The sequence below is a fragment of the Erinaceus europaeus genome, chromosome 1 (genome assembly GCF_950295315.1).
Source record: "Erinaceus europaeus chromosome 1, mEriEur2.1, whole genome shotgun sequence".
NCBI lineage: Eukaryota > Metazoa > Chordata > Mammalia > Eulipotyphla > Erinaceidae > Erinaceus > Erinaceus europaeus.
In genome coordinates this window covers 200,553,089-200,570,760 of record NC_080162.1, presented here as the reverse complement: position 1 = coordinate 200,570,760, position 17,672 = coordinate 200,553,089, and the positions used below count along the sequence as shown (strand labels likewise).

General features: G+C 42.4%; 1 protein-coding gene across 4 annotated transcripts in view; it reads right to left on the bottom strand.

Moving 5' to 3' along the window:
• The window catches only part of ZFAT (zinc finger and AT-hook domain containing), a 236,474-nt gene that overhangs the window by 88,721 nt on the left and 130,081 nt on the right, over nt 1-17,672 (bottom strand). For all 4 annotated transcript variants that reach the window (XM_007521895.3, XM_060201065.1, XM_060201061.1 and 1 more), the window contains 2 exons: nt 17,209-17,358; nt 11,789-11,962 (listed from right to left, as the gene is read on the bottom strand). In XM_007521895.3, coding sequence (XP_007521957.2) covers nt 11,789-11,962; nt 17,209-17,358 — 324 coding nt within the window. The remainder of the gene's footprint in view (nt 1-11,788; nt 11,963-17,208; nt 17,359-17,672) is intronic.

Below are 17,672 nucleotides of genomic sequence, written 5' to 3'. Positions count from 1 at the left end.
GCATTAATATTAAGAATCTGGGTTGTAGACATAACTTCCTGAGTGAAGTTATCTTGCTGGTCCAAGAGTCCATTCTTTAAAAATACTCCCACATCTTTGACAAGTTATATACTAATTTAGAGGTGTTTATAGATAGCCATCTTTGTTTACCTTCTTTATGAAGAGACAGTAGCCCTACGATCCCTATTTTCATCTGTTCTATTCCTATTTTTTTGGTTCCTATTCATTAATCATTTTGTCCTGCTTTAGATCTTACTGACGTTCAGCCACCAAGTTGCAGACACCATTGTAATTCCATGCTGACTTCCCTGGATAGAGGACCTCACCAATGTGTCCTGGAACCCCACTTCCCCAGAGCCCTACCCTCTAGGGAAAGATAGAAACAGGCTAGGGGTATGGGTCCACCTGCCAACACTCATATCAAATGGAGAAGAAATAACAGAAGCCAGAACTCCCACCTTCTGTACCCCAAAAATAATTTTGATCCATACTCCCAGTGGGGGAGAAGTGATGGGGGAAATAACCAGAGGGCTCTGAACCCCAACTCCATCAGGACCTGGAGAGAGAAGAGGAAAAAGGGAGGGACATTTGGATGCAGCAATGGGTGTAGGTATGACTTGGGAAGGGAGAAAAGATGGGATCATAGGGAAAAAACGGATAAATATATATAAATATAGACAGACAGTTGTAGAAATAATAGTTAACCCTTCCGGAAACCTTGGGAGAACTGCTGTAGCTTCCAGTGGGAGGACTGGGGATGCAGAACTCTGGTGGTGGGAGCAGTGAGGAGTTGTACCTACCCCTGTTATGTTGTAATTTTGTAAATCGACATTACGTCACTAGTAAAATGAAAAGACAGAGGGTGGCTAAACTCTGTGAATTACCATGGGGTTGGTCAATCTTTGTCTCTGAGGCAGGATTTAACTCTTGTAAACAGTCAAAAGTCATTCTGGGTCAAGTCTTGTCAAGGTGTACGCTAAAAAAAAAAAAGGCTGAGTCATACCACTTTCTGCAGAAACGCTTTTTTTCAAGAAAAACACTCCAAGCTGACTGCAAAAACATTGCAGTAAAAGCTAATTGCAGGAACAAAGGCCTTCCAGTCATATACTATGGAATAAAGAACCTCAATTGCTTGTAAAATTATTCTTGTTTGACCTAGAGACTGAGATATGAAAGATCAAAATCATAGCATCCAAGATCAACATCAAAAACATAATTTCAGTCTATAGCCATACCACCTTGGACATACCTGACCTTGTCTGATCAAACACACGGTTTCAAAAAAGTCAGACATAAAAAAAAAAAATGCTTCCTATCAATCAGCATATATCAAGGTTGAAGACACACAAGATCAAGTTACTGTATCAAAGCAGCCTGACCAAACAAAGAAAGGGTAGCTAAGGAGACAGCAGTGGTTATGCAAAAGACTTTCTCGCCTGAAGCTCTGATGCCCCAGGTTCAATCCTCAGAATCCCCATAAAACAGATATGAGCAGTGTTCTGATATCTCTTTCTCTGCCTTTCTCTCTGTCTCTTTCTTTATCTCTTTATCTCTCTAGTAAATAAATAAAATGTTTTGTGATCCGCGAGGTGGTGAAATGGATAAAGTGTTGGGCTCTCAAGCATGAGGTCCTGAGTTCAATCCCTGACAGCACATGTACCAGAGTAATTTCTGGTTCTTTCTCTCTCTCTTATCCCTCTCATTAATAAATAAATAAATAAATAAAATGCTTTAAAAAGAAGGGGTGTAAGCAGAGTGAGAACTTTGACAAGCTAGCAATATTGTGTGCCTTGTTCTACAATGCAGTAATATGATGTGCTTCCTTTTTGATAATCGACTGAACAACAGAGTTACTGATTTTATATATATACACACACACACATATATATATAATTTGCTTATAATTTTTAAAAGAAAAAATCCATATATCCAAAATATTTAAGCTAGCTTACCCTGTAGGCACTTGGGAACTAAATCAAATTGGTTTTTCCCCTGGGCAGACAACCCCAACAATGTGTACTGGAGCCCTGCCTCCCCAGATCCCTGCCCCACTAGGGAAAGAAAGAGACAGGCTGGGAGTATGGATCGATCTGCCAACACCCGTGTTCAGCGGGGAAGCAATTACAGAAGCCAGACCTTCCACCTTCTGCATCCCACAATGACTCTGGGTCCATACTCCCAGAGGGATAAAGGATAGGAAAGCTGTCAGGGGTTGGGATGGGATATGGAGTTCTGGTGGTGGGAATTGTGTGGAGTTGTACCCCTTTTATCCTATGGGTTTTGTCAGTGTTTCCTTCTTATAAAAAAGAAACATAAATTTAAAAAAATGTGTCATACAATTCAAATACAAAGTTTGAAAGATGTATGGCCGCTGGTGGACTATATAGGCTGTAACTGCAAGTGGAAATAAATGACACAATTAGTATTATCTGCCCGTTAGACATTTTTTAGACATTTTTCTGAGAATCAGACTAGCTGGAGATTCCCACTGCAGATCTACTGGCTTGCTGTGAAAACAACATGTCACTATCAATTCCTATATCCCTCACAGAATGTCTACTGTGGTACAATTCCCCTTCAAAGACAGGAGAGTCTGGGACAGAATGCCACCTCCAGTACTTCTGCTCATCCCTCAAAGGTAGCAGCGTGCAAAGTGCAGCTTCAGTTTCAAGTTTTCTTGGAAGGAGGTTTCTTGGTTAAATGGGAGCTCTTTCAGGAAGCATTTCAAAGACCACTGATGGTTGAGCTCTGGAGCACTGGCTGACCTTGGCAACTGGAAGGTGGCTGAATTCAACTACCCGTCCAGGAAATCATAGGGTCCAGGCTCAATTAGTACTGGACTCTGTCTTTCCTTAGGTTTTACTGTGAGAATAAGTGGGTAGGAATTGGAGGTAAGAAAAGGAATTTATGTTACTCTGAAAATAGATAGCAATGGTGCTGGGTGGTGGCATACCTGGTTGAGCACACATGCTACTGTGCACAACACAAGGACCTAGGTTCAAGCCTTCAGTACCCACCTGCAGGTGCTTTGAGAGTGGGGAAGCAGTTCTGCAGGTGTCTCTCTTTCTCTCTCTCTCACTCTCTATTACCCTTCCCTTCCGATTTCTGTCTCTATCCAGTAAACAAAGATAAAAAGATTTTTAAAAAGTGCAAGGACCAGCATAGAGTTTGAGCCCCTGGTTCCCCACTTGCAGGGGGGTCATTTCACAAGTGGTGAAGCAAATCTGCAGGTGTCTATCTTCCTCTCTACCCCTCTATCCCCCTCCCCCACTCAATTTCTCTCTGTCCTAGCCAATAAAATGGAAAAAATGGTCACCAGGAGCAGGGGATTCGTAGCGCAGCAATAACCCTGGAGGCAAAAATTAAAGAGAGAGCAGTCAAGTCAAGCAGTTGGCAATGCTGTCCCTGCTGGATTTCTCTCCATGTTGCAGAGGAAGATGAATGGGCAAGAAAGAAGACAGGAGAAAGGCAGACTCGAGCCTTGCGGAAGCGCCTGTACAAATAAATGCAGGATGGTCTCCTGAACAGAAAGGAAGAGCAGTGACTTTGCACTTGCTGGCAGCGATGGGGACATCCCTCAAGAATATCAATAAACAAAGCCCCCAGCCCAGTGGCCAACATTCAGAAAAGGCATAGTGTCTACTGGCTTCCTATGACTCCTGCTATACCCTCTTCTGCTTAATGTGTTTCCCTAAGAATGATTTCAGCTGCTCAGTTACTTTAAATAGAGCCCTTATATAAAACTAAGGAAAAGTGGAATGTTAGAAAAATCTTAAACCTTCATCTGAATATAAAAACCCTTCCACCTTCATCCTCTGGGATGTGGACTCCATGATAGCACAGAGAAAAGCAGCCGTGGAAAATTCCTTCCAATTTAAAGCAACACGTTTGAAATATCTGCTAACTTAGATCACTGCTGCCACATCAAACCTCCCATGTACCTCTAGCTTGAACAAGCACAGAAATATTAAGAGAAGGAAATCAGAATAAATCTGAACTGCCGATAATATCTCATGGCTTAGAGGTGAAAATGCCTTCGGATGACTGTTTATCCAGTCTTACTGACAAAGGTGACATTTTGCATAAGTAAATTTTTCAGAAAGCTGACTTTACCCTTTTCAATACTGATCCCTTTAAATAGTAACTGTTGTACTGTGCTAGTGAGAGAAAGTAGGAGAGAAGAGTAATGTGAGCTTTCCTCATGAAAGGCGGCAGACTACTTGAGTCTGGCCCTATGCTTTCCTGGAGGGCCCTTGAGGGGTTTAGGAATATAAGAGTGCAAAAGACCTTGGAATAAGTCCCACTGCCTGCTACTAAGAATGAACCCACACACTTAATATAAACCTGATCAGTCTTCCTCCTCACACCCCCAATCTCATAGACTGATAATGCTCTTCCCCTCAAAATGTCAGAATTCTAAGTGTTACCATACATGGCAAAAGTGTGTGTGTGGGGGGGGGGGGGAGGCTTCAGACGTGAGCATGTTAAGAATCCTGAAGTGGGAGTTATCCCGGCATATCCAGGTAGGTCCACTGAAATTGCAAAGAACTTTATACGAACGAGGTAGAAGGACCAGAGTCAGAAAAGAGATGTGATCCTGAAGAAAATGGATGTTATGTCGCTGGTTTTGGAAAATGAAAGAACGAAGTCCTAGGCTGAAATCACATGCAGCCTCTCTACAGGTTGAAAGGTTGAAGATTTTCCCCTGGAAGCCCCAGACGGAGTGAAATCTTGGTGACACTGTCATTTTAGACTTCTTAAGATACTGGAAGTAGGTGTACCCTTTTATATTGTCGTAAGACACTACATTTGTGGTGATTTGTTTAACAGCCCTGGAAACTAGTCTAGGATACAAATGGGTCTGAAGCTCTAGTTCAAGTTTGTTTGTTTGTTTTAACTTTTTATTAACTTTATTTATTGGATAGAGGTAACCAGAAAAGGAGAGGTTAGGGGAGAGGGAGAGGGAAAGAGAGACATCTACAGCCCTGCTTCACTGCTAGCGGCGCTTTCCCCCTAGAGATGGGGACTGGGGGCTCAAACCTGAGTCCCAGCACATCGGAACTTAGGCGCTCAACCAGGTGCGCCACCACCTGGCTCATCTAGTTCAAGTTTTTCCATGCAGGAAATACTTGCAGCCTGGATCTGGTCTGTGGGATGCAGAGCTTCTATCCACTCTGCCTTACTGTCTCTCCACCCAGCCTAGCACAGTGTTTTGTTGCCTAACGTGAGAAAAGCACCCTGAAGGAAGCAGGCATTTTGCAGAGCACACATCTTCACAGCATCCGCAGTAATTGGTGCAATGGCAAGTCACACCCGAAATAGCTATGACAATAAAAATATAGTTAAAGAAGCCTCTGTACTCTGGAGGCTGAACTTCAGACAACTACAGACGTAAAGACTGAAGATTCCTGTAATTAGCACATCATTTCTGATAGAAGGAAGAGCAGCATGAAACATGGAATGAAGCAGAAGGCACAGAGTTAGATAGAAGAACAGAAAAGAGCCAGGCATGAGAACAAGATATAAGGCATTTGCAGCTTGAGCTCTCTCTCCTCTCTCCTCTCTCTCTCTCTCTCTCTCTCTCTCTCTCTCTCTCTCTATTTCTCTCTCTCTTTTCTCTGCCTCCAGGGTTATTGCTGGGGTCCAGTGCCTGCAGCAGGAATCCACTACTTCTGGTGGCCATCCTTTCCATTTTTTTATTGGGCAGGAGAGAAATCGAGAGAGGAAGGGGAGAGAGAACGACACCTGCAGACCTGCTTCACAAAGTGTGAAGTGACCTCTCTGCAGGTGGGGAGCCTGGGGCTCGAATCGGGATCCTTGAGCAGGTCCTTGCACTTAGTATTATGAGTGCTTAACCTGGTGCCCTGCCTCCAAGCTCCCCCAGCTGAAATCTCTTGAGCCAGAATTAGGTGACATGCCTGATGCAAGAGTTGAATCTGGTACCAGTCTCTGCTAAGTACTTTTCTTTTGTGTCGTCTTCGTTATTCTCAGTGTATCTTGCGGTTTATAAAAAACCTGAGAAAAAGAACTTCAAGCAGACACCAATAGGGTGCACAAGCAGAATAGCACTCAGAGTCCCTAAAATCAGGCCTCTGTTTTCCTGTCCATCACTGAAACGCCATCCCAGACAGAAGCTACAGAAACCTACCACATTCATACCGTCCCCTGGCCATCCCTGCATCTTGAATTTTGCTCCAGGAGTAAACTGGAGGAAGGGTGAGAGGTGTGAGAATGATGTGGAGAGATCAACCACAGCAACATGGAGCCAGTGAACTTGGAAAGGCCAATCAGACTGGTTGCAACTTTCTATGAACTTTCTGGCTCTGGGTTGTGTGTATTCTAGAAGGAATTGTGGAAAAAGTGAAACTGGTTTATCTTAAAGAGATTTGGTTTTATTAAGGGAAAAAGAGAGAGAAATCCCATACTTGCATCACTAGACTTTTTCAAATGGGGTCTCTATGGCAAACTCAAGTAACCAGGGAAAAATGGCACTTCCTTCTCTCAGACCTAATTTGCACATTCATCTTTCCACTCATCTGATTATTACACAGACAAGAGCATTTGGATCTTAGATAATTCCCCTTTGTAATTTTTGCCAAAACATTCTTTTTTAAAAAGACTTTCTTTTCAATATTTCATTGGACAGAGACAGATATTGTGAGGGAACAGGAAGACAGAGAGGAGAGACAGAGACCCCCTTGCAGCACTGGTTCACCACTCACTAAGTTTTCTCCCCTGCAAGTAGGAATCATGGACTTGAACCTGGGTCCTTGCACACTGTACCATGTGTGTTCAACCAGGAGTGTCACTTCCCTGCCTTTCAGAAACATTCTCAATTCAAGCGTATGAGGGTATTAGGTTGGTGTGGAGTAGGGATGGTGAAGAGATAGTCCAGGGGAATTAAAACAGAACTTCAAAAAGCATCTTATTTCATGATGAAAGAATTCTTGCTTGATTATATAACAGAAGCATACTGAAACAGTCTATCCTTCCCCATCCACTACACATGAGAATCATGTACAAACCTCTAGACCACACACCATGTCTAGACACTCTTTCAAGTCAGAATTGGTGAAGGTGTTACAGCACGGTGTTTGCATTCGATTCTTCCACACTCTTGGCATGCATGCAAAGGCTTTACTCTGGTCCTTCACAGATCAAACTACATAACAATATGCGAATCTTTTTTTTTTTTTTTTTTAACCAGAGCACTACTCATCTCTGTCTTATGGTGATGCAGGAGATTGAACCTGGGACTTCAGAGCCTCTTGAGAGGCTTGAAGCTTGAGAGTCTCTTTGCATAACTGTTATGGTATCTACTCCCAGTCCCATGAAAATCTTTTTAACTAAAACCTTCACCCAGATGGACCTACCCCCTTTCAAAATCATTAGTAATGAGCTAGTTTGGGAAATGGCAAAGAATAAACAGAGATAACTCACTTCAAAGAAACCAAGAAATGTGGAAAGTTTAGAATCAAGAGCAAGTAAAGAAAAGGGTGGGGCGGTGGTGCACTGGGTTAAGTGCACCGAGCTTAGCGCACATGGCGCATAGCACAAGGACCCGTGCCAGGCTCCAGGCTCAAGCCCACCCCTGATCCCACCTGCAGGGGAGTCACTTCACAAGTGGTGGAGCAGGTCTGCAGGTGTCTATCTTTCTCTCTCCCTCTCCATCTTCCCCTCCCCTCCCCTCTCAATTTCTCTCTGTCCTATCCAAAAATTTAAAATGGCCATAGAAGCAGTAGTGGATTTGTGGTGCAGGTACCAAGCCCCAATGATAACCTTGGAAGCAAAGAAAAGAGAAAGAGAGAGAGAGAGGAGAGAGAGAATTACTCCAATTCCTTTTATAATTCCTTAAAGAGGCCCACAAAGATCCCTCTAATAGTGAGGTCCTCGACCATATTTTAAAGTGCTGGGCTCATAAGCATGTGATTTACTTAACTACCTGAGAGATGAGAAGGGAAGTAACTGGCACTTTTTCTATGGCCACAATAACCGAGCTGCCTCATGCCAGGCACTTTCCCTGCTTTTCACATTTAATTAACAAAAGCTCCAGACAAGCAGGGACTCATTCATCATCACTGGTCCTCGAGTCCATTAGGCAAAGGGATATAATTACCCCCAATTTACTGATGAGAAAACTGAGGATTAGAAGTCTTCTTAACTTAAATCACCCCACAAGGCAGTGGTAGACCTAACTTAGCTAGTTCTACCTTCTACACACAGCTTCTCTGTGGAACAGCCCAATGAATTATTTGTGATACAATAAAGGCCCTAAAAATCAAATCACTTCAAGCAGGCTTTAAAGCAATATTTGCTTCTAAATGAAGAGATAATGCCATAGTTACAGGCTGAGAGTTTCATCAAAGGCAACCAAGTCCCTCCTAGTGCACATTTCCCCAACAACTTCAAAGCATATTTCAGATGTGATCAACTGTTTCACAAGAGTGTCCCTGGGGGGGTGAGGAAGAGAAGTTTTTCTTTTGTAGTACAGAAATTATTTTTAATTACCTGGCCAGTTTCAAATTTTATCCAAAAGAGTAATAATTAAATGACAAAAAAAACAACAGATGTTCATTAAAGGGAAAAAGAAGTAATTGTGTATGCTAAAATATTGTAATATAATATAATATATATTTTATATATATTATATTATAAATATTAGAGTTCTATCTCATAAAACAATGTACTAGAACAAAAATCACAAACAGATCAGAATCTTGGAATAGATCAAGCATCTTAAGAAACGTTATTTCAAAATTGAACAGATTTTCAATCTTTGTTAGTATATTGTTAAGTGATAACTCTTCATTTGTAAAGATTTCTTTCTTATATATACAGAAAAATTAACTGCAAAATGATCTAATTTCATTAATGATATAAACCATAAGTAGCTTGAACACAAAAGAATTTTCCCTAATGTGAAGTAGGTCTCATTTAGCATAGAGAAATCAGAGAAAGAAAGCATGAGAAATTTAAATAAGAGAAGTTGTTTAACTTCTGATATAGAAAACATTAACATAGACAAAATACAGAGGGCCGGATGTTGGCACACACCTGGTTGAGCACATATGTTACAATGCGCAAGGACCCAGGTTCAGGTCCCTGGTCCTCACCTGCAGGGGGAAAGCTTCACAAGGGGTGAAGCAGTGCTGCAGGTATCTCTCTGTCTCTCTCCCTCTCTATCTCCCCCCTTCCCTTTTGAATTAAAAAAGAAAAAATATGCAAAGGCAAATGCTAAGTTGGAAGAAACCATTGACAAAGCATGACTGAATATAGAGATCCAAAGAGCTTTTAGAAACCAGTAAGGTACAATGATCACTACAAAGAGTGAGTCAGAGAAATAGCTTGATTTTTTTCAAACTTTTTTTAAATTGAAAAACCTATGAATTGATTAAAATTATCTAATAAATCATCCATGGAGGTAGGTTAGTACAACTAGTCTAGGATCCAGTCTCTACTTATCAAGGTGTCCTTTTGAAAATGTTAACAAAATTGCTTAAGAAGAAGAGATCATAAGCTGAAGTTTGGATGCACGCTGCCTGTCATCCTGCTGGCTGAAATGTTGCAACTTGGTGTGACCACTACGGAAAACAGTATGGAGAGTCCATAAACAAATAAAAATGGAAGTACCTTATGATCCAACAATTCCACTCTTGGGCATTTATCTAAAAGACATACAAACACTAGTTTGAAGGGACGGGGTGGGGGGGGGGGAATAAGGTGAGATTTTGGTGGTGAAAATTGTGTGAAATTATACCCCTATTATTTTTATTTTTTTAATTCACAAATAATTATATAACTTAATGATTCATTACTCAAGATATGACTACTTTACTGTCATTGTAGCTTTAACTATTTTGATTATGAAATTTTAATCTGAAGTACACTATATAAATTTGGATAACTGTGGCCTCTGTTTTTTTTTTTTTTTTTTTTTTTTTTTGCTCAGCCTTAAGCAAACCCTTGGTCCATAATTCTGAAGAACCTCAGCTAAGCATTCAGTCTCTTCCTGAATCTCTAAAGTTCAACTGAATTCTTTCCCTAGATTGAGTGACAAATGCACAAGAAAATGTAATAGGATCCTGGGAACATTATTTTTAAATATGTGCTTATTAATAAGGGACAGAGAACATCATAACATCATTTGGCATATATGATGCCAGGGACTGAATCTGGGACCTCACACACACAAGTTCTTCACTCTACCCAATGTGCCACCTCTTCGTCCTCTCCCTGGAATATTCTTTTTTGAATTAATATAATTTATTTATTTGTTAGAGACAGAGAAATTGAAAGGGGAGGGGAGGTAGGGAGGGAGAAAGACACCTTCATACCTGCTTCACTGTTCAAGAAGCTTCCTCTCTACAGGTGAAGACGGGGCCTTGAATTTGGGTTCTTGCATATTATAACATGTGTGCTTAACAGGGAGTACTCAACAGGGAGAAGTCAGCCTCTCCCTAGAACATTCTTAAAATAAAGGTAGACCTGGGAGTCGGGCGACAGTGCAGTGGATTAAGCACAGGTGGCGCTAAAGCTCAAGGACCAGTGTAAGGATCCCGGTTCTAGCCCCCGGCTCCCCACCTGCAAGGGAGTCGCTTCACAGGCCGTGAAGCAGGTCTGCAGGTGTCTGTCTCGCCCCCCTTTCCTCTCTGTCTTTCCTGTCCTCCCCCCTCTTTCCATTTCTCTCTGTCCTATACAACAATGATGACATCAATAACAACAACAACAATAGTAACTACAACAATGAAAAAAAAAAACAAGGGCAACAAAAGGGAGTAAAAAAATGAAAAAGAGAAATAAATAAAGGTAGACTTAATGGTAGCATTATAATTTATGAAGTCAAAAAATTACTGTTGAAATCATGTTGAATTTTAAAGTGATTGAAATTTAAAATTTGCATACATTGCTAACATAAGGATGTCTTTATAAATAGTTTATTTATCTCTGAACATCCAGTACTCAACTGAAGTTTTAAAAGAAAACTGTAGGGCTTTAGTGCATGCTTCCTACAACAATCCTGCCTCCTTCTGTCTGACTCTCCTTTGAAGACTTTTTTGATGATACTGGACACAACCTACTCAGTCCCTGTCACCCACCATGAGTTAGACCCTTCACTTTCTAGTGCCTGGCGCTCCCTGCTACCATCACACTTGGCATTCTCATGGTTGCAGTCTTCTTTTTCTCCCTGTCAGATTATAAATGCTTTGAGGGCAGAAGAATTGTTATAACCTACCTTTACAGTTGGCACATAGTAAAAACTCCATCTACGGTTCTTAAAGAATGAGTGAATTAAAAAATCCACTGACATATATATTTTATCAAGGCCAACCCTGTTCAAGTGGGGTTTCCTTAGTTATTTTAGACTGAGTAATACTGAGGAATACAGCAACAGGTTGTTTGGATGGTTAAGTGCATTCACCTGAAACATCAGACCTAGTGTGATTATGGTTGCCCACCAAGGTCCTCAGGCTCTGGAGGGCTGAAGATGATAAAAGCTTCAAGAATAAGGACTCCTGAAGATGCCTCATTCATGAGGTTGCACCCAGTAACACGCACACACACGCACACGCACACGGTGTATGTGCTCACCAAACACTGGCAGTGTGGCAGTTCCTGCACAGCTAAGAACAGGAAAGTGAGGAGGGAGGCAAGGTACAGCTGTTCTCTTCCTAGATGGAAATCCTGCTCACAGGCACATCCACAGCTCCTGCTGGATTGGATGTCAATGTCAGCTTCCAGTCAAACATTTCCAGAGGGGGAACAACTCACTCTGGAACCACTAACTCACCATCGGCCGTGTGAAGCAGCTTGTGACTTTTCAACGTCCCTTTGGACTTGAACTTCTTGCCACACATGTCACACAGGTGGGTCTTCTCAGTGCTGTGACGATTCATGTGAGCCTTGAGGTTACTCTTGCTACGAGTTGCATACTCACACAGAGAACATTTGAAGGGTTTCACACCTGCCAAAGGAAGAACAGAGTATTTATAGGTATGTGTCTGAAGAGACAGAAATACTTATTACATAGAAATTGTAACAGTGCAGAGAGAAGTGACAGATGACCCAAGATGACCCCTGCTTCATTCTAATGTCATGATAATAAATTAGCATTGTGGTTTCTTGCCCCCAGCGTGGGTTTATCTGCACACATGCTAGGTAAGCACACACACAGGACACTGCTGATTATAGAAGCCCCAACCTGTCAGTCAGGGATGTAATCTCAAACTCCGCCTAAACTTTTACTTTGCTTTTTTATTGTTGTAGTTATTATTATTGTTGCTATTGATATCATCATTGTTGGATAGGACAGAGAGAAATGGAGAGAGGAGGGGAAGACAGAGAAGGGGAGAGAAAGACACCTGCAGACCCGCTTCAATGCCTGTGAAGAGAATCCTCTGCAGGTGGGCAGGCGGGGGCTCGAACCGAGACCTTTACGCCAGTCCTGCGCTTTGGGCCACATGTGGTTAACCTTAACCCACTGCACTACTGCCCGACTGCCCAACTGTTACTTTAAAACACACTTACTTACACCATACTTCAGTGCCCATCTCCTCCCTGAGGAGTCAGTCCTCTTATTCTGCAAGAGTAATTTTGCTTGCTAGCACATCAGCAATAAAATGTTTTGCTTCAAAAATAATAAAACAGCATGAGTTGTACATGTGTGAATCTTCATATCCAGTGTGAATAAAGCTGTGCACTTGCTTCCAGGTTCTGTCCCACATTACTGGGCTATTCCTTCAGAGCATGATGTCCTGCCCTTCTGGGTCTGAGACGCCCCTGCAGCAGTCTTGTCTGACCTTCCTGCATAGATTTCCCTGCTTCCCCATCAATGTTTCTAAGTTCGAGTGCTCTACACCAGCTGTGTTTTCACAGAGAGAGGGCATATCAGTGGCTAGCTCGTATCTATCTCTGCCTGTAGTTTGGGAGTCCTTGAGGCAGTGACCCTGAGCAATTTATGCAGCAAATGTTCATTAAGTTAAATTGAATTGAATTAAAAGAACAAATTTAACAGTGCTAAGGGCCTTTGAGAAAAGGTCCATAGGATCAGGCACCCAGCATCAGCTGCAGAAGCGAGTTTTCCTTCATCAGTACGTAGAGCCTGACTGCTTCTGTTGTTGGGCTTAGTTTGTGAAAGATCTGGGGTTCGCATTCAGCTTCTTCCTCCATGCAACCAACCCCTGCGGATGGATGATTTACTTCATGGTAAACACTGAGAGTCACTCTTGAAGAAGCTGAGATATCACCACCCCTAATTACATGGCTTAGAGGAAAATGCAGTCAAATAGAAAGGCAGTGGAGAGGCTGGGGGTATGAATCGACCTGCCAATGGCCATTTCCAGAGGAGAAGCAATTATAGAAGCCAGACCTCCCACCTTCTGCACCTCATAAAGAATTTGGGTCCATACTCCCAGTGGGGAGAAGTGATAGGAGAAAGATAACCTGAGAGCTCTGAACTCCAACTCCATCAGGATCCAAAAAGAGAAGAGGAAAAAGGGAGGGACATTTGGGGGTAGCATCAGGTGTATGTGTGACTTGGAAAGAAAGAGAACGTGGGACCTTATTTTCAAAAATGGGCAAACATATACAGATAGTTGTAGAAATAATAGTTAACCTATATCTGCAACCTTACTTAAGAGAACTGCTGTTGTTTCCAGTGGAGGGACTGGGGATTCAGAACTCTGGTAGTGGAAGTGGTGTGGGGCTGTTCCCTTGTTATCTTGTAACTTTGTAAATTAATATTCCATCACTAATAATAAAAACTTTTTAAAAAGACAGTTTACCATGCTTATGTGCTTGTCTGTTAGGGGAACTTGAACAAACAAAAGACTTTTATGCCTGAGGCTTTCAGGTCCCAGGTTCAATCCCCAAGATCACTATAAGCCTGAACTGAAAAGTACTATGGCCTATCACTCTTTATCTCTCTCTCTCATTAACAGAAAATAAAGTATTTAAAAAAGTACAAAGGTATAGGCTGTGCTGGAGTAATGAACATAGGTGCAGGCAGCCCCTGACCTTCGATCTCAGCTTCTCTGCTTTCCAGCCACTGACTCCACCAGTTACTGTTCTATTTACAGACAAGACATCATAGAATACACTTACTTAATTGTTCATTCCCTTATAGGAACCATCTTGGTTTCTGCTTATAGCAGTCTAGGCTCCTAATCAAAGGAAATGGTCAGTTGCAGAAGTCTGGAATGGTTTCCCTGGCAGCATGACACCAAGCCTTAAGACCTGAAGACCCACATTCTTACAGTGAGAAAAAAACAAAGTTTTTACAGTCTGCTATTTCTTTCTTTTTTAAAAATTTTTTATTAGTGATTTAATATTGATTTACATGGTTACAAGATTAAAAGGGGTACAACTCCACACCATTCCTACCACAAGAGTTCTGCATCCGATGTTGGGAACATGTGTGAGCCTGATAGAGCTTAGGGAGAACCACCCCCATCTTTGGATGGAGGTCTGAGAAGATAACCTCTTGGTGAGTCTCTCTAAACCGAGGTGAGCATAAGGGGGGAAACTCAGACTTGGTTCTTTCCTTCTTGACTCTCAGGCCCACAGATACCCCAGTACTTCCCTCCATTAACTGCAGGCCACATGGCCACAGATTCACTCATTCAAAGTCACCTTCTGATCACAGAAGAACACACCTTATCACACACTTCATCACACACCTCAGACCCCAGACAAGAGAAATGCCAAACTATATGGCCTTTTGATATTCATCTTCTCTCTGTCTCACCCTACGGGTTCAACCCCTATGCTTCTCTCAAATACCTTTGGATAATTAAGTTGCTTGTGTCATGGAAAATAACTGTCTTGTATCTCATCAATTCCTGACATACCAGCCCCCTACCTTAGGGGCATGCTGACTGTTAAGAAACCTGTAATTTCTGACATATTTCAACAATAATTACCTCCATTGCTTTTCTATTTAACTCATGTCCACTTTGTTAATAAACGGACTCTAGGATTCTGGGACTCTAGGACTCAGATTCTAGGCACGCTAAGAGTCCTCTGATGTCTTTTACTTCGTGTCACCCCTGTCGTGAGCGAGAAAGAACCAGCCCGTTACCTTTCCCCTGGAGACCACCCCGCCGGAGAGGGAGAGAGATACCCCAAAATCCCCAATCCCTCCATTGTAAACTATAGCAGTTCTCTTAAGGCTCCAGATATGAGTTATCTATTATTTACACAACTGTATTTGTATAGATTTGCTTATTTCTTTTTCTATGATCCCATCTTCTTTAAGTCACACATACACCTATGACTATATATAAATGTCCTTCCCTTTTGTAGGACGATGTGAAAACTTGGTAGAGCTTAGGGAAGCTCTCCTATCCTTGGATGAAGGTCTGGAAAGACACCTCACTTGTTAGCCTCTCTCCTTATAGAGATGAGCCAAGAGGGAAAAGTCTCCCAGACTCAAGTTTCTCCTTGTTAGTCTCTCAAGCTCACAAAAAGCCTACAGGCCTCTCACACTTAGTATTCCCTGTTGGCAGCAGGCCAAATGGTTGTCTGCTTTAGGGTTCACTCAAAGTTCACACATCCACTTCACCTTTTGATCACAAAGGAGAACACACTCTATCATACACCCCTAACACCAGACAGTGAAAAGCCCCCAAATCCTATTTCCTTGTGCCCTTTGATATCTATGGTTTGCACCAAGCTTTGTTTTTCTTTTTCTCTACCTCACCTTACTGGTGTAACCCCTGTGCTTCTCTCAAATGCCTTTGGATAATTAACCTGCCTGCATCATGGAGAATAATCATTTGACCTTTATGTATCTCATCAATTCTTGTCATACCAGCCCCCTACTATAGGGGAAAGCTGACCTTTAAGAAACCTGTAATTTCTGACATATGTGGAAAATGTTCTTTGTTTAACTCTCTATATAAACCTGTACCCATCTCCAAATAAACGAGTGTTCGTACCAGAGTACTCCCCGAGTCCTCCTTTCTGGATCACGCAGTCCCTGAGAGCCGGTGAGGGAGGATCGGAGACTTGCCCCCTGGCTGGATCCTCTCCTCGTGAGTGCCAGCTCCCTTTTTCCTCTTCTCTCCCCAGTTCCTGATGGAGTTGGAGTTCAGAGCCTCTGGTCCCCACCCCCCCATCATTTCTCCCACACTGGGAGTATGAATCCAAATTATGTTGAGGGTGCAGAAGATGAGAGTTCTGGCTTGTGTGATTGCCTCTGGACATAGGCATTGGCAAGTTGGTTCATATCGCCAGCCTTCAACCTGCTATTTCTAACAGAGTCTTGACTTCAAGCTTCCCAGTGCCTCAGAGAACAGTTCACACTTGCCCCCAGAGAAGCACTCAAAGAGCACAGGCTACAGTCATCCTCTACTACTTCCAGTCTGCACAACTGTCCCACCTTCAAGATGCTTTCTTTACACTATGGACGACGGTTCTCCACACTGCTGGAATCAGAGGGCTCCTGATAGCCTCTGTCTCTTAGTCATTTATTCCACCAACCCTGCCTCCACCCTCAGCTTGCACAGGGCATTACGGTGGGCACCAGAGAGATTGCTGTGTCCAAGACAACGTTGTCCCTGTCCCCATGAGGTTTGCTTCTCAGGACATAAGTCACTGTGATTTATTTATTTTGAAGAGCTATGAAAAATTACACATTCCAAGTGCAAACAAATAATAATTCATATCACTGATCTGAGCATACTAATGGATACATTTCTTTTTGTTTCCAAATATTTTTTTAAATTATCTTTATTTATTTATTGGATAGGGACAGTCAGAACTCAAGAGGGAATGGGGAAACAGAGAGGGAAAGAGACAGAGAGACACCTGCAACCCTGCTTCACCACTTGCAAAGCTTTCCCCCTGCAGGTGGGGACCAGGAGTTCCAACCTGGATCCTTGAAAGCTAAAATAAGTGTGCTTACCTAGGTGTAACACTGCCTGGTGCCTGGACACATTTCTTAGTGTCCTAAGGAAATCCTAGGACCAGGAAGATTACACTTGCATTGCAAAGAGAATTTGAATGCCAGAGGTATGAGCACCAACAATAGCAAGAACTGGGTGGTTCTCCAGTTAAGTGAAAATAATAATAATAACAACTATTATTATTATTATTATTATTTCTAGCTGCAGGGGAAATGAAGATCTGATTTCCACCCAAAGCGCTCTCAGATGGAGCATGCAGGCACTACGTTCAGGATGTACTCCACTCTGAAAGACAAGCCCTCACCTTCATGTGCCCAGATATGCCGCTGAAGGTCTGAGCCGTTCTTCATGAAGTAGAAATCACAATATGGGCATTTCATGGCTCTCTTTCCAATCAGTCCTTTCAGCTGCACCCTCCTCCCAAGAACCTCAGAAATGGTGCTCATAGAGACCTCTGCAAGGTAAAACAAGATGAGGGTCAGAAGCAGTCACAGAACCAGGATTTAAGTTCGACGCAAAGGAATCCCACAGTGACACCTGAACCCAGAGGCTGATCTTCTTAGCAGCACTAAGATAGCGAATCAAGTTGTACTTCACTATGTCACATGGTGAGATGTTTCTCAAAAGCTTATGCAGAACTTAATCAAGTCTTGGTCACCCCCTTTGCATGGACTGTGGTGAGTGGAGAAACATTATTATGAGCGGAGAGTCAGAGAAATACAGAATGGCAGACCATCTGTAGGAGGGGTGTGTGTGTGTGTGTGTGTG